A 19,811-nucleotide genomic window follows, 5' to 3' on the forward strand; every position below is an offset into this window, starting at 1 on the left:
GAAGACTTCCGAAGGACAGCGACAGCTATTAGCAGTGGTTACCTCAGGGACGTGTGAAGAAAAGCGGGCAGGACATAAGGAAGAAAGGTGTATTTTTATTTTTCCCTTCATAACCTTCTATACTAGCACTGTCTAACAGCCAATGCAAGCCATGAATGTAATTTTAAGTTTTCTAGGAACTACATTAAGAAAGTAAAAAAGAGGGGCACCTGGGAGGCTCAGTGGTTAAAGCCTCTGCCTTTGGCTCAGGTCATGATCCCAGAGTCCTGGGACTGAGCCCCGCATCGGGCTCTCTGCTCAGCGGGGGCCTGCTTCTTCCTTTCTCTCTCTCTACCTCTGTGCCTACGTGTGATCTCTGTCTGTCAAAAAAATAAATAAAATCTTCAAAAAAAAAAAAAAAAAAGAAAGTAAAAAAGAAACCAGTAAAATTAAGTTTAATAATGTTTCACTGAACCCATGGTAACCAAAATATTATCATTTCAACCTGTAATCAACATAAAATTACAAGTAAGATATATTTCATATTCCTTTTTTAAAAATGTATTTACTTATTTGAGTCATCTCTATAGCCAAGGTGGAGCTTGAAATCACGAACCCGCGATCAAGAGTCGCATGCTTTTCTGACTGAACCGGCCGGGCGCCCCAAGATATTTTATATTTCTCTGCTTCTAGGACGTTTTCAGTATCAGATGAGTATTTCCCTACACAGCACATCTCGGGTCAGACTAAGCACATCTCAGGTTCTCATTAGCCACACGTGGCTAGCGGCGGGCGTACTGGCCAGTGTGCTTCTGTGCTGTCTGACTTCTTTAGAAACCACAAACATGTACTCATTATACATTTAAAACTTAGAAATTTAGAAGGTGTCATTTCAGTTACAACTTTCTTCTCTTCATATCTTTCCTTTAACTTCTAAGAGAGGGCCAAGTGATGATGGCCTAAGGTACCATCACTCTTGTCCACAGCAGAGTCCATGACAAACAAAAGTGTAATTATAATATATTCTTACCTCTTTATTCTCAAAACTACCAGCCAGGTCTTGCTTTAGGATTCTGGTTTGCATCCTGTTTTCCCTTGATTTGGCCGGCCGCTGGACTCTTCCCGTTGTTACTTTCATCTTAAGGTCCCCAGAATTCGGTTTACGCTTGGGCACATCTTCAATCACTTTCACTAAGGGAGGAGGTGGCTAAAAAGGGGGGAAAAATAAAATCTAGTGGTTATCCTTGGAAAACAGACCTGTCCACGCAGGATTTACAAAAGTTGTTGTGATCAGTTTCATCATGTGCCTCAACATGCATCATTATTCTTCAAGCAAAAAGCGTCCATAAAAAATCCCAGAACGTTCCCTGGTCATTAAATCAAAACAAATTTCTGCCAAATTCCTTTGAAGAACACAATAAAGATACATGATTAACAACAATACAGAACTTAATTATCCCTTGAAAGCTGGCCTGAAATCATAGTATATCAATCCATTTTTTTAAAAAGATGTTTTATTTGAAATTGAGCATGAGAGAGAGAGAACAAGTGAGCACGTGCGGGGTGGGGAGGAGGCAGAGGCAGAGGGAGAAGCAGACTCCCCAGTGAGCAGAGAGCCCGATGTGGGACTCGATCCCAGGACCCCAGGGCATCACGATCTGAGCAGAAGGCAGATGCTACCCAGGCACCCCTAATCCATTTTTTTTATACTTGCATAATAAGTATAAATTAATTACATAAAGTTAGTGGTTTGGTGATAATCGGCAGAGAAGGCACAGCAGGACATAGGGCCCTCCTAGAACGGAGAGAGAAGCACCCTAGTATACTTGGGGCTCAAGTGAACTTCTTTGAGGGAGCTGTCAAACGACATTCCTCTAGAGGCGTGGGACGCCTGCCTCTCTGTCCCTGACTCCACAGAGAAGGCTGTTAGTCCCCTCCGGCATCAACAGCTTAACGAGCAATTTGGACAGCACCTCTCATTTTTATGGGAAAATAGCAAGAAAATTAACCCTAACAATTTACTTAAGAGAAAATGATTCACCAGCACATTTTCTCTATGAATAATATCACCTTGAAATCAAAAGATCCGTGTTCAAAGGAAATGAGCAGATAATGTAACCCAGGCTTCCTGAGTTCTAAATATTATGAAAGTACAATGACTTTCACAGACCATTTAAATGTTTGAGGCCATTATTGCTAAAAGTTTTCTTAGTAATTAGCCCAGACCCAAATCAAAGACAAGGTGGACGTGTGATTTTTAAAAGATTTTTCTGGAAGCCAAAGTGCCTATTCCTTTCACATGAAAACAGAGAAGAGCCCAGGGAAGACACCGTATGTCCAAATGGACACATTAGATTTCAAAAAAACACATGTTAGACACAGTACCTTGCATTCACATTGTCATGAAAGCCAGACAGTGATCTTCCAAGATAATGTCTAATGAAAATGAATAACCACTCCTCGGGAAAGCTCTTTGAAAAGGATACCTAACTTTTTGACCTCCTCCTCTCCTACTCCCAGAAGAAAAAAGCAGAACAAAGCAAGCATCTTGACCCTTTTTCATAACATAGATGACTAAAAGACTGCTTTGAGGTTTCAAAGATTTTTCTCATGCTATCTTCAGGGGTTTAGGACTTCTGCTTTTGAAATGTGCAGCCTACTGTCTGAGTCCAAAAAAGTCTTCCCTGGGGCGCCTGGGTGGCTCAGTTGGGTTACACAGCTGACTTCAGCTCAGGTCATGATCTCAGGGTCCGGGAATAGAGCTCTGTGTCAGGCTCCATGCTCGGTGGGGAGCCTGCTTCTCCCTCCCCCTCTGCCCCCCGCAGCTCATGCTCACTAGCTCTTTCGTGCTTTCTCTCAAATAAATAAAATCTTTTTAAAAAATATTTTATTTATTTATTTGACAGAGATCACAAATAGGCAGAGAGGCAGGCAGAGAGAGAGAGGGGGAAGCAGGCTCCCTGCTGAGCAGAGAGCCCAATGCAGGGCTTGATCCCATGACCCTGAGATCATGACCTGAGCTGAAGGCAGAGGCTCAACCCACTGAGCCACCCAGGTGCCCCTCAAATAAATAAAATCTTAAAAAAAAAGTCTTCCCTTATTGCCAACTGCAGTATGATGAATACATAACACTGTAAAATGCAAACAGCAGGAAACGTGATAATATACATGGTATAGATACTAAATTTTTGCTTTGAAATTACTATAAAAAGCATTGAAAGTTGTAACCGTTTTTTATTCTTTTTAAAGTTTATTTGACAGAGAGAGACAATGTGAGCAAGAACAGGTAGGCAGAGCAGAAGGCAGAGAGGGAGAAGCAGACTCCCTGCCGAGCAGAGAGCCTGATGTGGGACTCAATCTCAGGACCCTGGGATCACGATGACCCGAGGTGAGGACAGACACTTAACCAACTGAGCCACCCAGGTGCCCACAGTTGTTAACTGTTTCTATAAGGTTTTTTTTTTTTTAAAGGTTTTATTTATTTATTTGACAGAGATTGGAATCACAAGTAGGTAGAGAGGCAGGCAGAGGTGGGGGGAAGTAGGCTCCCCATTGAACAGGGAGCCCGATGCAGGGCTCAATCCCAGGACCCTGAGATAATGACCTGAGCCAAAGGCAGAGGCTTAACCCACTGAACCACTCAGACGCCCCTCAATAAGGTTTTTTAAATTGTGTTTTTCTCAGAGCCTTTGTCATTTATTCCCATCAAGAAAGAACCTAAGGATAATGGAAAATAAAACAATAGCTCTGGTCCCAAAAAAAAAAAAAAAAGTATGATTGCCACCTAGTCTATGATTTAATTTTTCAATTCTTTATCTATGAAATGCAATTAAAACTGGTCTGACTTCTGAATATTGCCCACTTTTAATATCCTTGAATTATCTTCTAAACTCAACCCATTCTTCCAAATCTCTACTAAAATTTTTATTCTAGGGGGTCTGCGTGGCTCGGTTGGTTGAGCATCTGCCTTCGGCTCAGGTCGTGATCCCGGAGTCCTGGGACCGAGCCCTGCTTGGCGGAGAGTCTGCTTCTCTCTCTTCCTCTGCCTACTTGTGCTCTCTCTCTCTGTCAAGTAAATAAAAAGAAAATTTCTCTTCTATTCTAGTGACACATCTTTTTTTCTTGAATTCCATGTGCTTCCACGAAATACAATCTCCCAAAAGTTAGGGCCTAAGATATGACCTGCATAGCCATACCTTAGTAGTTGTAAAACTTCAATACATAAGTAGGAATTAGCTTGCTTATTAGCACAATACCAGTAATTCTCCCAAGGCCAAAAAACAGACCTTGAAGGAATGGGACATGGGTCAGTTTTGTAGAAACTACAGACCTGAGCCTCCTGTGTAAGCCTGCAAAAGTCAGAAAAGCACTGATGGTGCTGGGAATGTGTACAAAAGCAAAAGAAAAAAGGATTATCCTACTTTTGTTACATGCTAGCTTTTCTGGTCAGTATGATATTAATTTGCTTAACAAACAGCAGAGAGGAAGTCACTGACTTACTCTCAGGTGTTTCCCAGGTCTCTCTGCCCGCGTCTATTAATAACCTGTACCTGGCTCCTGCAAAATTCAGCTAAGCTGAAAACCCTCCTTAAGAGCAAATATGTCATTAAAATTTTTAATGTTTACGAGAACAGTAGAGGCTGATTCCATATAGTTCGAAAATGTAGGCAATGCGCATGCGCACACAGAGTAGAGGCTCCGTATGCACAGCCGTTCTGTTCTACAAAGGAGCGGCAAGTACGGAGTTTAGTGATACTGAATCACCGCTCCTGGGGGAAATACAGTTCGGCCCTGGGAGCCGGTGATCACAGCATTTTTGTCAACCGATCAACACAGAACTTTGTCCAGCGTCTGTCTGTGTTCAAAGACAGGCGTTGCATACACATGGTCGACTCAGGAGCGCCGAACTCACGCTCACAGCACTATTAGTGTGCGGGGACTAGGCTTAGCGCTGTAACCATCCTGCGCTTAGCATGTCAGCAGTGGGGGCGGGGTGGGGAGCATTTAAAGAGCAAAACCAACAACAAAAAGCACAGACATGGGAAAAATGTGACAGTAAATAGACCGGGGAAAGGACACTTATTTGCAGAATAAGAGTGGAAATAAGGCGGCGAGCGCTGCCAGGCATGACCAGGGCAGGGGATTTCAGCCCTCGGTCCCGAGGCTCAGCTGGTGTGAACGCCTGCCAGTGTGTGCTGAGTACTGCTCCGGGGCACAAATGTACTTTTACCAGGAGGCGAATTCACAGTTACAGAATCCACAAAGAATGAGCATGGACTCTCTACGTTTACAAACATAGGGGGAAAAAGCCTAGGAAAATATACACCCCAAAACTCACCCGAGAAAGGAGGGACTGAGTGATTCTCATCTCTGTGCTTATCTGTTATCTTTTGATTTTTTTTTTCTGCCTCGACATTACTACTTGTCAAATAAAAAAAAAAAAGATAAAGAGGACGAGAAGGGGCGCACACATAGCAAAAAGACTATGTCATTTGAAGAACCGAACACGGGGCCCGGCTGATGACTAGCTGTGTGATGAGGCTGAGGCTCCAGCTTCTTGGTCCGTAAAAGGAAATGGTCAGACCAGGTGCTCAGCAAAGTCACTCTCAGGGCCAGCGACCTGACTCCGGACCTCGCAAGGCTGCACACAGACAATGAGACTAGGCACAAGCCGGGGAAATTCGAGATAACCATAAAGGAGAAGTGGGAAGTATATTTTAGGTGAAATGAACACTGCCACAGATGTAGAAATGAGAATGGAGTCTATGGGGGGACATGAGGGAAATTACAAGTCTGGGGAAGTAAGTTAGACAGGAAGAGTAGGCAAGATTAGAGAAGACTCTAACAGTCAGGCCTTTGAGCCTGGACTTCAAGCATCAGGCGAAAGGAAGGAAGCTGCTTAGAAATGATGACGACAGTATTCTTTTAGAACCGTGCTATCTAAAAGACAGACTGATGGGAAAAGGCAGGCCCTGAGGGCTCCAAGTTTTGGTATTTTGGATTAAATTACTGTGAACTCAAGAGTTGTTACTCAGCATAAATACAGGGATGGTTAACGTGGAGAGGGACAACAGGCCACATTATTTAGGTATTATTTCAAATTTAAGAATTACGACTTAATATTGACTAGATCTAAAGATACACAGAAACAGTCCTCGTGCTTCAAGATTTCTAGCCTGTAAGATGGGAAGAAAGACTGGGACAGAAATGAAGAGACCGGGATTGAAGATGTCTTCTGGGAAGGAGACCATGAGAGGCACGCTGAACGGGACAGGGCCCCACACAGATGCCTGTGAGGATGGCAGCAAGTTAAGGAGCAAAGCTGAGCGAAGTGCGGAGGGGCCTGGCGGGCTCAGTCCGGAGAACATGTGACTCTTAATCTTGGGGTTGTAAGGGACATGCAGCTTTGGGAGGAAGAGGGGGAAAAAAAAACAATGCCAGGGGCGCCTGGGTGGCTCAGTGGTTTAAGCCACTGCCTTCAGCTCAGGTCATGATCTCAGGGTCCTGGGATCGAGTCCCGCATCGGGCTCTCTGCTCGGCAGGGAGCCTGCTTCCCTCTCACTCTCTCTGCCTGCCTCTCTGCCTACTTGCGATCTCTCTCTGTCAAATTAAAAAAAAAAAAAAAAATCTTTAAAAAAAAAAAACCAATGCCAGATGTATGGATAAGGTCCAAGGAATTTAGAAAATCATGGCATAAAGATTTTGTTTGTTTGTTTTTAAGATTTTATTTATTTAAGAGAAAGAGAAGAAGGGAAAGCACTGAGGGAGAAGCAGGCTCCCCACTGAGCAGGGAGCCCAATGCAGGGCTCTATCCCAAGACCCCAGGATCATGACCTGAGCCGAAGGTAGACGCTTAACCGACTGAGCCACCCAGGCAGGTCGAGATTTTATTTTTGATGATACAACATTTAAATCTTAAAAAAAAAATTGTGATGTTCTTTACTTGATCACATACCTTATTTATTTCCTGGGTTAGAGCTTGAACTGAGTATATGTTCAGACTTCCGTTTTCCATGATGGATGCAATGTACCGTCCATGTGGACTAATTACCGACGAGCTAATTCCTTCATCAAGACTCCCAATTTCGAAGAGAAGTTTACAAGTCTGTATATTGATGAATCTCATTATACCATCTTGACTTAGCACTCCAAGAACCTAAGGGTAAAGAGAAACAATATATGAGTGCCAAAAACACATTTAAAAAGTCAAATGTTTCAGATGTTAACTAGAGTTACTATGTGATTATTATACAATGTATACACAAATATCGAATCATTATGAACCTAATGTTTTATGTCAATTATACAATTTTAAAAAGTCAACTCCCTGAACATGAAACTATACACACTTACATGTACATATGTGTATACAGTTATATATGGGTTTTGTTGCTGTTGTTGTTGTTGTTTTTGAGGGAGAGGAGAGTCACAGATTATACTGGTAAAGAGCCGTCACATATCTCAAAATCCCTAATTAAGGCTCATGTAGATTTGCCCTGTTTAGGTCCAGATAAGCCTGGCTCTGACCAGAAGCAGCAAGGTGCCCATCCCAGGAGACGGTGGCAGGGAGCACCCATAACAATCCCTTCAGAGGAATACAGATGATTAGACAGTCCTTCACTTTGCCGCTCTGGCTGTCAGAGGCAAGGACGGAGGAGGGTTTGTTTTCCTTCATCAGCCCCACAGCTGGATCAGAACGAGCACGGGTCTGTCTGCATCCTCAGAAACCTGACTCTGGAAGGTGTAACAGGGAATAGAGAAAGCAAGCCTATGGGCTGCAAGGAAAGGGAATGGGAAACTGGTTTTTAAAGGGGGGAAAACTTAGTTTTAACTCACATAATTTGAAAAATTAAAAATAAGTACTAAAAAAGTGTAAGTCAATACACAGTAGAGCCCTCTACTGGCTTGTCCACGCCCGGCTTCTCCCCCCAGCGCGGGCCGGTAAGCAATGCCACCACGGGCTGCACCGAGATGCTGACGTCACCTGCTACATGACAGGGGACAGTCTGGAAGTGGCTGGCAGGCTGGCAGAAAGCACCCCCCATTCGCAGTTGATACAACCTTTCTAGAGGGCAATTTGGCAAGATCCTCAAAATTACAGACGCACATCACCTTAATCCTACTGTTTCAGCTCTGGGTGAAATGGTGTGTGTGAAATGGTACGTGCAAAAAGTTATTCAGTGCACCATTATTTGTTTTTGTTTTTTTTAAAGATTGTGTATATTTGAGACAAAGAGAACAAGACAGAGAGCATGGAAAGGGGCAGAGGGAGATAGAGAGGCAGATTCCCTGCTGAGTACGGAACCCAATGCAGGGCTCAATCTGGGGCTCGATCCCGGGACACTGAGATCATGATCCGAGCCCAAGGCAGACACTTAACTGACTGAGCCACCAGGACACCCCTCAGTGCACCATTATTTGTAATAAAGAACTAAAAACAGGCTAGGTGCCCAAAAACAAAACACTGGTTAAAAAAAACTATGAAATACTATAGAGATGTTAAAAAAAAATGAAATTCTGTACTGATACAGAACAATCTTCAAGGTCAATTAAGTGAAGAAAAGCAAAAAAAAAAAAAAAAAAAAAAGTGAAGAAATGCAAGGCGCAAAGCTGCATAAAAAAGTGGGAGAAACACCGGACTTGGAGAGTGAGTAACTGGGCAAAAGGGAGAGAAGAGTAAGAGAGTTCACATCATTGTCTTATTTATTAATGTTTTTTATATTTTATTTTTTTATCTTTTATGTTTTCACTCTCTTTTTATTTTATTTTTTTTAATGTTTTTATGTTGTGAATGCTTGTCTATTCAAAAACCTTATAGGAGTACCTGGCCAGCTCAGTTGGCAGACCACGTGACTCTTGATGTCAGGGTCATGAGTTATAAATAACTTGTTAAAGTACAAGACTCAAAACGGTCAAATTATGATAAGGAAGCTAAAGTGTGACTACTCAACTATTAAAAAGACAAATGGCGTGAGGGCGCCTGGTTGATTCAATGGGTAGAGAATGTGACTCTGATCTCAGGGTCATGAGTTTAAGCCCCAAGTGGGGCATGGAGTCTACTTTTAAAAAGCAATAAAATGAAATCAAATACATAAGCAAAGAAAATTTTTACAAAATGTTGTGTGTGGTGGGGATACTCTATAAACTAAGGCAAGTTACAAAGAAAACATGTTTCACAAAACTGAGGTACAAGTTATGGTAGATCAAACATACAACAAAAAGAAAAATTTTAATTCTACTCCCCCCTTTAATCCTTACAATTAATAGGAATGTTGACAAATTACTTCATGTGTCTAAGTTTTAATGTCAGTCCACGTAATGGTGCAAATAAAAAGTAACATGCTAAAGCACCCTGTAAACCATAAAGCCTGACACAAAGTTAGAGTACACGGATTTTAGAAAAAGGGTAAATTGTCAGTAATACAGAGAAGTTAATATTGTAATTGTTTTTCAATTTTAGACTCTACATAATCTCAGCAATTTCAAGTCCTAATAACAGTCAAGGTACAAGAGCAAAGATAGTTCTGAAATTGTGTAATGTCCTACCTTTATATTACTAACCTGATTAGAACCGGCATCAAAACTATCGGGGAGAAATTCGAGGTGGCGGATGGCTCGGACTTTCGTAGGCATCTGGATAATTCTGAACAGCTGTTTAGCTTCCAAGCACCACAGGTGAAGGTGATTTGACTTCCCTCCGGCGGCCAGGATGCGACCATCTCTGAAGAAGGAAAGGTGAGAAGTACGACCACGTGGACTGTTGCCAGCAGCGCGTCTGACATGACCCAGCGGGATCGAAATGTTCTCTTTCCGCGCTGCCCAACATGCTCGCTATGGCCACATGTGACTGAGAACTTGAAATATGCCTAATGCTTCTGAGGAAATAAATTAATTTTTACTAAACAGTCCCATGCAAACGGTGGCTACCATATAGGAAAGCTCAGGTTTACGGCCTCTGTATTTTTTACTATTGTTCTAAGATACCAGCTTAATAAAAGCTTGTTTGCTGACTTCACTGAGGATTTCTGAGTAACATTTATCTTTTACAGCATAATCTCGAAGTCATTACCACTCCCCAACTTCCTCTATTTCACACAGGACGATACTGAGTTGGTACCGCACTGCTACATGAAAACCCAAAAAGCCCCAACTTTTTCTCTTCCTGCTCAAACCAAGCTGCTTTTTCAAGGCACAAAAATAATAAGCTGTACTAACTCGCGATGCTGCTGCTCATTCATTCATCAAGGACTTGCAAAGCGTCTATCGCAAGCCAGGTATTGTCAGGCACCAGGGACACAATGGGAACAAGGCAGGCGGGATCCCTGCTCTTGTGGGATTTTTCAGTGTAGAGGAAGGGAAGGAAGCAAACAGACACACTTGATCTCAGCTGACGATAAGTTCTATAAAGCACTATAAAATGAGATGGGAGTTACAGGGTTGGGAAAGGAGGAAGGTCTACTCCCTAAAAAACGGGAGTGAGCCAGTTATGGGATGATCTAGAGGAAGAATCCCATGCTGGTAGGTATTCCAGACTGGTCGACGTGTGGCTGTTGGGAAAGGAATAAGGTTAGCCACCTAGGGAAGACAGAGAAGTCACGCTCAGGTATGGCCAGAATCGTGTTAAAAGGAAAGGAGGGGCGCCTGGGTGGCTCAGTGGGTTAAAGCCTCTGCCTTCGGCTCAGGTCATGATCCCAGCGTCCTGGGATCGAGCCCCACGTTGGGCTCCCTGCTCAGCGGGAAGCCTGGTTCCCCCTCTCCTCCCTGCTTGTGCTCTCTCTCACTATCTCTCTCTCAAAATAAATAAACTCAAAAAAAAAAAAAAGGCAAAAGAAAAAGAAATTTAAAACAAGGAGGCCAAAGAAGGCGACTATTATAGGAGTCCGAAACAGACCAGGGTAGTTGGAGGAGGGTAACAGCTGTAACAATGCACAAGATCAGACCCATTCAAATAGCATTTGGTAGAATTGATGGAATTTATTCATGACTTCGAAGACGGTGAGAGGAAAATAAGGAAATAACATGGATTTTCTAGCTCTTTCCACTGAAAAGGCCAAGGACAATGACCAGACCAGTCACACAAGGAGTACTCCTAACATCCAGATTAGGTTTTGAAATATCATCACCCACTAAAACAAACCCAGGCGCTTTAGAAAAATGGCCGATTCCAGGTTTGGGACAGAAAATGTATAAGATTAAGCCTGGAACATCTCGTCGGGTGAGAAAGAATGAAAGCTTTCAAAACAGACAACTGAGGTTGTAGCAAAAGGGTTTTCAGAGCCAACTTGAAAGAATTCCAGTGGTCAAAGGGAAGAGAACCGGCGCTTCACTAAGAATAATGTTAATAGATTAAATCACTTTGACCATGATGAAATCCGTTCATTCACAAAGATTAAAGACAAAGCCCTCATTGGCCACCTCTGAAAGATGCCAATAAACCAATTTATTATTTTTCATTAAAAAATCAGAGAGTCGGGGCACCTGGGTGGCTCAGTGGGTTAAAGCCTCTGCCTTCGGCTCGGGTCATGATCCCAGGGTCCTGGGATCGAGCCCCACATTGGGCTCTCCACTCAGCGGGGAGCCTGCTTCCTCCTCTCTCTCTGCCTGCCTCTCTGCCTAGTTGTGATTTCTCTCTGTCAAATAAATAAAATATTTAAAAAAAAAAATCAGACAGTCAAACTTAGTCTGACTCTTGATCTCAGGGTCATGAGATTGAGCCCCATACTGGGCTCCACTAAAAAAAAAAAAATTTTTTTTTTCTTTTAAAGATGGGGAAAGCAAGCATTTATCCTGCCTTTCCTTTGCAGCTATAAAATAACCAAAGAGTGGACGAGAGGAAGTTCCTCTCTATAGAAGGGTTCTGGTAAATAAGGGAAGAAGGAATGACAGAATTAGCCTGGCACCACTTTGCTAACCTCTAAGACAATACTGGTTCTGGGTCATGATCATTGATGGCCACTAACATCACAAGAGAAGTGTTCTTCTGATGAAAGTATGCGAATTATTATCATTATCATGTCTTCCTGACCCCAAATCAAGCCTGAATCAGACCAAGCCTCCAATTTACAGGAAATATAGGTGTGACCAGTATATAGGAAATACAGACAAGACAGGATCACATTAAACACTAACACAGGGATACAAAAAGCAAAACCTAAAATACAGAGAATGCTATAGGACAAAAGACCAGTTCCTTAACAAGCAAATAGCAAGGAAAACCTTAGAAAAGGGATTTTTCATCCAAGACACTGTGTGAAACTTGTTCGGTTCCTGATTTGAACAAAGTCTGGATATATGACAATATTAAGAAATTATTCATTTTTAAAAAGTGTGATAAATGGGTTAACTAACTGGAATTTAAATAAAAACTTGGGGGAAAAAAAGGTGACAATAGTACTATGGTTATGTTCCAAAAAGGACCCTTTCTTTAGAGATACACACGGAAATATTTATGGATGAAATGATACAGCTTGGGCTTTGCTTTAACGCAGTAGGCAGTAGGAGGCAGTAATGAGTTGAGTTATAGATAAAAGAAAAAACGGCTATAAGTTATTACAGGTAATGAGAATGCTACATTAGGGTTTCCTGTGTTTTTATGTACATTTGAAATTTGCCACAATAAGTTAAAGAGAAAAAGTTCTACAGAACATATGTAAGTTTGAAGGAAAATTTTCTCACATGATGATAAGATAATGAAAACAGAATGAAAATTTGTAAAATTTTACTGGAAGCTAGATTTCTTTAAAATTCTGTGTTTTAGGGCGCCTGGGTGGCTCAGTGGATTAAGCCGCTGCCTTCGGCTCAGGTCATGATCTCAGGGTCCTGGGATCGAGCCCCGCATCGGGCTCTCTGCTTCGCAGGGAGCCTGCTTCCTCCTCTCTCTCTGCCTGCCTCTCTGCCTCCTTGTGATCTCTCTCTCTGTCAATTAAATAAATAAAAAAATAAAAAAAAATTCTGTGTTTTATAAATGTACACTTGGATCGGAGAGGGAGACAAACCGTAAGACACTCTTAACTCTAGGAAACAAAGGGAGGGCTGCTGGAGAGGAGGTGGGGAGAGATGGGGTAAGTGGGTGATGGGCATCAAGGAGGGCACAGGACAGAATGAGCACAGGGTGTCATACGCAACTGATGAATCACTGAACTTGCTCTGAAACTAGTGATACACTACATGTAAATCAACTGAATTTAAATAAAATAAAATTTTTAAAAAATTTACATTTGGTGTGCCTGGCTGGCTCAGTCAGAGGGATGTATGACTCTTGATCTCAGGGTCATGAGTTTGAACCCCATGATGGGTAGAGGGACTATGTCAAAAAAAATAAAGTTAAACAAAAAAGTGAAATGCCCATTACCTGGTCACGGCAAATACTTTGTATAGTATACTAGAGCTTTCAGGTGGAGCTGGCAACTGGTATCTGCAAGAAAGAGTATCACATTCCCAGGCGAAGATGGAATTATCTTTAAAACAGCTGAGGATGGTATTACTTAATGGCAAAAAGAACACCTAAAGAGGAAGAAAAACAGTTCTTGTTCATGTAGCCCACAGCCCTCTTTACATTTAAAATTATACAAGTTGTCAATTTTTAGTTTGATAAATTACTTTTTCTTAAACTCGAAAAAAATACACATTTATGACACAGGACGGGATAACACTGAAATCTCGAAGACTACTATAAAACTGAAAGGAAAAGGTAAAACCCTTTAAATAAAAAAATCGGGGACTAAAATGACAGGCAGTTCATAAAATACAAAGTAACAATTTAAAAATATTTAACCTTATAAAAGATTCAAGTGAAAATAATACTCTATGTGTATCTAATTGACTTTAAAAATAACAAACACATTCATAAGCTAGACATATACTAACCCGTGAACTCTGTTTATGAACTACGTACTATTATAAACATGATATGAAATAGGAACTACTCATAAAGATTACATATTAAATGCTGCTGAGAGCAGAGGAAACGGGCACTGTCCAACCGGCACTGTCCGACCGGGATGCTGGTAATAAAAACTGGTTACAGACACCATATGACATATCTCAACAGCCTTGAAAATATCTATCTCTTCTGAACCAATCGGTCTGCTTCTAAGAGCTAATCCTTTGGAAGAAAAAAATCAACAAGGTGCTTTGAGATAAATGTATACAAATGTTTGTCGAGCATTATTTATTAAAGTAAAAAGTTGAGGGGCGCCTGGGTGGCTCAGTGGGTTAAGTCTCTGCCTTCGGCTCAGGTCATGATCCCAGGGTCCTGGGATCAAGCCCTGCATTGGGCTCTCTGCTCAGCGGGGAGCCTGCTTCCTCCTCTCTCTGCCTGCCTCTCTGTCTGCTTGTGATCTCTGTCTGTCAAATAAATAAATAAAATCTTAAAAAAAATTTTTTTTTTAAAGTAAAAAGTTGAAAACAAAACCATGATGTTTTATTAGAGACTCAACTTACTTCAAGGACAATTGCGACTAAGCTTGTAGCAAAGTTGGAAATACCATTTTACTCTGATTTCTGTGTTTCTATTTCTATGCTCTGAATAATGCTGACTTTCTTTTTTAAAGATTTTATTTATTTATCTGACAGACAGAGATCACGAGTAGGCAGAGAGGCAGGCAGAGAGAGAGGGGGAAGCAGGCTCCCCGCTGAGCAGAGAGCCCAATGCAGGGCTTGATCCCAGGACCCTGGGATCATGACCCGAGCCGAAGGCAGAGGCTTTAACCCACTGAGCCACCCAGGCGCCCCTGACCTGTGATAATACAAAATTTTGGTTAAAACTCATCATTTTCTCTTAAGAATGTCGACGGCCTCTACTATGATTTTGTGTGTCATTTGTGTAAAGCATTCAAAGGGAGGGAGGGAAAAGAAAAAAGGAAAGAAAGTGGGAAGAAACCTATGCCCGAAGAACCACACATTGCTGCCCATCATCTCAAAACAGTCTCCTCGCACAGCTTGGGACATCTCATGTGGTCGATCCTTAGTTACATCTCTAGCTCTTTATTCTTTGACTCCCAGTTGGAATAGCCTTCTTACTGGAATTATAGCTTACTATAATACTTTATATTTGAATATATTTCGTCCTTGTTTCTGCTAGTCTGTCTTTATAAGCTTTATTATTCTTTCTATTTATTTATTTATTTATTTATTTATTTATTTATCTGACACGGGGAGAGAGAGAGAGAGAGAGAGATCACAAGTAGAGCAGCAGGCAGAGAGAGAGGGGGAAGCAGGCTCCCTGCGGAGCAGAGAGCCTGATGTGGGGCTCGATCGCAGGACCCTGAGACCATGACCTGAGCCGAAGGCAGCGGCTTAACCCACTGAGCCACCCAGGCGCCCTTATAAGCTTTATTATTCTTTTAAGAATATACGATTTGGTCTTGTATTAGAGCGGAACAGGGACTCATCCAGGAGGCAGAACACCTTGAACAATCTGTAGCCTCGCATTCTGACCCCTGACTGGTCGCCCACCTTCACCATTTCCTAGTGTGAGAAGAAGGCCTGTCTTCTCTGAAATGCTACATTCTTTGGTAATGAAGTGCGCAACCTTTTGAACACTGGAGTATCTCCTGAGTATTTACAGTCTGGAGGCCGTCATCATAGTAATGAGAGGGAGCAGACCCAAAACGACTGTCTGGGGGAAAGCAGGCTCAACACCAAATCGACCGTGGCTTCCTCCAGCGTTAAAAACATAATGAATCCATAAGGCACCTAAATGAAATACTTCTGCAACCTTATATCTAATTTGTGTCGTCACCCAGTCTATTATATATATGCAGTTAAGAAATGATTCTAATAATTAAAGTTATTACTATATTACTATAAAAATTTCAGAGGATTGAAACCCATACTTTTTTTTTAATAGTTTCGTTTTTTTCCTTAGAGGTGGAGTGAGGCGTAGAGAGAGGGAGAAAGAAAATCTTCAGCAGGCTCCACGTCCAGCAGAGGCCTGACATAGAACTCCATCTCAGGACCTTGAGCCAAAATCGAGAATCAGATGCTCAACCAACTGAGCTACCCAGAAACCTACAAATTTTATAGTAACAGTTGAAGGCTTTTATCATGAACTATTTTTCTCATATGCATGTAACAGTATCTTTTAAAATAATAATAGCGCTAAAAAACCACAACCCATACATACACACACACATAATGCACTATGAGACTTAACGGTTAATTAAAACAGTCTACTCAGTGTTAATGCTAATAAGACAAAATAAAAAATGCTAATTCAACTGCTGTCCTTGCCTGATTCAAACCCCCGCTTTTGTCCTTGGCTCACTCTGTCAAAGACAATCTCTGGTAGATGGTTTGCCAACACGTTCAGGAAGATTTATGATAGACTTTATTGAAAGAATATGAAGCAAATACATTGTGATCTATAATTATTGCACTGAAATGCTGTTTGAAAGCCGACATCAAAAAAAGTGACTTAAGATTTTTATTATAACTAGCAATATTTTTTTAAAAAAGTAATAAAGTTTATTCCTACTGGGAGAAGCAAAAGCTTAAAAGTTAATGAACACCAACTGCTATTTTAGGGGAAGAGCTGTGATAGATTATTGCCTACATGATTATTCATTACTAGATTTGTGATTTTAATTGCCAGATTTTAATGATTATAAAATTGTTCCTAATGAATCATGTCATTATTCAGATAGTATCACCTCTTGACAGTCATAAAAAGCTTGGAAAAAACTTGAAAAGCACTAACAAAATATACTTTTTGGAGGGTTGGGTAAAAGGTTTTCCTTATAAAATATGAAAGTCCTAGGGTTTCCAACTCACTTGTGAGAATTAGGTGAACTTTTTTCAAAGTTGAGAGTTCAGTACGATAATAAAGAGCAAGCTAGATCAAATACACAATTTAGCGGAAATTTAGTGAGCACCCACTGTATACAGAGACTAAATCTAGTAACACGTTCTTTGTTAAACATTTCCTCATATCCATCGCAACCTTTTCCAAATACATACTGAACCACAGTAATCAGAAACCCTAGGATTTATTAAAAAATCCCAAAGTAAATATTTAATTTCAATATTCTACCTCCAACATCAACAAAATAATCAAAATTTACTAATAGGAAGAGGTGTAATCGGCTTACCTGAGAGGCAGTACGGTACAATGGATTGACTCTGGAATAAGACAGGCTTAGATTCAAACCACACGTCTTCGGTCAGCTCTGACACTGGGCACATTACTTAATGCTTCTGAACTGCAGATTCCCCATTTGTAAAATGCGAATAGCATCTCCTTTTAGGATTATTTAAGTTTAAAAATAACCAACCGTTGTTAGTTATATGGTAAAACTCAACAACTGGTACCTATTGTTACTGGTATTGATTATTCCCATAACAGGGGACAAAAACCAGTGGAAAGATGTTGGAGTGATAGGTTCTTTAAAAACATTTTGAAATCAGGGGCGCCTGGGTGGATCTGTCGGGGAAGTGTCCAAATCTTGATTTTGGCTCAGGTCATGATCTCAAGATGGTAGGTGGAGCCCCGCGCTGGGCTCTGTGCTCAGCGGACCCTCTGCTTGAAAATCTCTCTCTCCCTCTCTCCCTCCCCCTGCTGGCGCATGCGTGTGCGCTCCCCCCCAAAATAAATTTTAAAAATCTTTAAAAAAGAAAAAAGAAAAGAAAAACATTTTGAAATCAAAGGTCCAAAGTTATTTTTCTGAAACCCTTGGTGTTAGATTTATTCCCAGTCTGAGAAAGGTAATATGAGGTATGTTCTGAACAGTATGTAGAACTCCTGGGGGACCCGGAGCAACTCTCCATCACTCAAACATATGAACATTTCAGCCTCTTGGCGGTTCAGTTCAGGTTTTGCAGCCAAATGAGTTCAGGCAAGATTGGATTTTGCCACGAAGTGAGTTACTTGAACACTTCCGGGTTTCTGCATGGCTAATGAGACACTGTTCATCTATTTCATGCAGTTCACAAGAGATACAACAGTTCCCTTAGTTTTCTGAAGATAACTAACCGCACTGAGATAATCCCGCGGTAGAACCAGATAATAGACGAGAATAACAGACAACAGCAAAAGCCACCACAGCTGCAGCTGACTTGGTTATAAGCCTCTGCTATACCAGAGCAGGTGCTAGGTGCTAGGTGCTCAGTGCTCTGTATAAGCTATCACATCCCGTCCTGGAGCCAATCCTACAGTACATGCTGCTCCCATCTGCATCCTACACATAAGGTAAATAGCTCATAAGTGCTGAACAGGAATCTACTCAAGACTTTAGACATAACTTCTGTCTGACAAGAAATGCAAATGAAAGAATAAGTTAAATGACATAATGATGAACAGTAATCCTAATTCAGAATTTGGGGCATTTTCCAGGACAAGTGGCCTGGTTGCTCTCAAAATAAATAAATGAATAAATAATGTCATGGCATAAATGGTAAAAAGGCTATTTTATTTTATTTTTAAAGATTTATTTCAGGCGGGGGGGGGCACATGTGGGGAAGGCAGAGGAACAGGGAGACCAGAGAATCTTTGGCAGACTCCCCACTGAGGGTAGAGCCCAACACGGGGCTCGATCTCACCACCTGGAGATCATGACCTGAGCCAAAATCAGGAGTTGGATGCTTAACCAACTGAGCCGCCCAGGGGCCCCAGTAGAAGACGATTTCAGATTAAAAGGAGCCGTCATAAAAGGAGACTGTGCACAGCATCATTTGTCGCCTTGTCTCTCTCTCTCTCTCACACACACACACACACACACACAAAGTCACAAAAGTTCTGTTTGAAATATAGAATCAGAAACTGCAATAAAAACATAGATTTAGTAAAAACTTGGTAAGAATAACGTTTTACTTTCAGATTAGTTTATAATTACTTTCTATTTTCAACAGAATAAGCCAGGAGTGGCAACAGTCTGGCCCCTTCAGCTCTTGTATAGCCCAGAAGCTAAGAATGGTTTTTACATTTTAAAATTATTTCATTGAAAAAAAAAATTATTTCATTGTAGGTGGTTATGTAAGTCATACATAATATCCTCAACTTTGCTCTCGGTCTGCAAAACCAAGAATATTTATTAGTGGGTCCTTTGAGAAAAAGTTCGCAGGTAACGTACAGACTAGGATGGTCTATTATTCTAGAACAATATACCTATATTACATACTCTACATATGTTTTCTATATTTTATTCTCATATCGCTAACATTTGGAGTCCCATCTTTTAAACTAAGATGTCTAAATGACCAAGCAAGGTTAGAATTGGCAACGATCCAGCATCTAGTAATTTTAATTTCATGGTAAAAAGAACAGATGGTTTTTGTGTTACTGTTTCATAACTCTGTTTCCATTGTGGGTTCAATTCCCAATGTGTTCTTCTTTTGAATTTAGAATTCAATTTAGTGCTGAAGCAATTAAAGAAGAAAAGACCTACTAAGATATTTCGCCTAAACCCCTAAAGAATAAGGTGGCTACAACTTTTATCTCTTTTTAATTATTAAAGACAATCTAAGGAACTCTGAGAGTTCCATGGAGACTACAAAATACATTTCTGGTTGACATGCACTGTTAGCTGTTCACATTAACGACCAAGAAATTAAAAGCAATACCGCATGGACAATATAACCAGAAGCAAAAGAATGAATCACACAGGAGACTCAGACGATCCTGAAAACACTATTAGGCTAGTCAAATGGAGAAAGCAAAATTAAGCCTTAAAGGCAAAAGAAGTGGCTATTTTTTTAAAAAGTGATATATGCATAGAAAGAAATAGAGATCAACAATAAAAAGGAATGAACTACGGCAAAGTCCGACACCATGCATGAATCTCAAAACCATAACGCAGAAGGAGAAAAGCTTTACAATTGCCATTATTGACTAGCTC

The 19,811-nt window shown here is 41.1% G+C and overlaps 1 protein-coding gene across 4 annotated transcripts in view; it reads right to left on the reverse strand.

Annotated features, from left to right (window-relative positions):
* The window catches only part of TBC1D31 (TBC1 domain family member 31), a 69,688-nt gene that overhangs the window by 36,201 nt on the left and 13,676 nt on the right, over positions 1–19,811 (reverse strand). For all 4 annotated transcript variants that reach the window (XM_046023141.1, XM_046023131.1, XM_046023151.1 and 1 more), the window contains 4 exons: positions 13,331–13,482; positions 9,541–9,700; positions 6,935–7,135; positions 1,010–1,186 (listed from right to left, as the gene is read on the reverse strand). In XM_046023141.1, the coding sequence (XP_045879097.1) occupies positions 1,010–1,186; positions 6,935–7,135; positions 9,541–9,700; positions 13,331–13,482 (690 nt within the window). The remainder of the gene's footprint in view (positions 1–1,009; positions 1,187–6,934; positions 7,136–9,540; positions 9,701–13,330; positions 13,483–19,811) is intronic.

Source organism: Meles meles, chromosome 1, assembly GCF_922984935.1.
Source record: "Meles meles chromosome 1, mMelMel3.1 paternal haplotype, whole genome shotgun sequence".
NCBI classification, from domain to species: Eukaryota; Metazoa; Chordata; class Mammalia; order Carnivora; family Mustelidae; genus Meles; species Meles meles.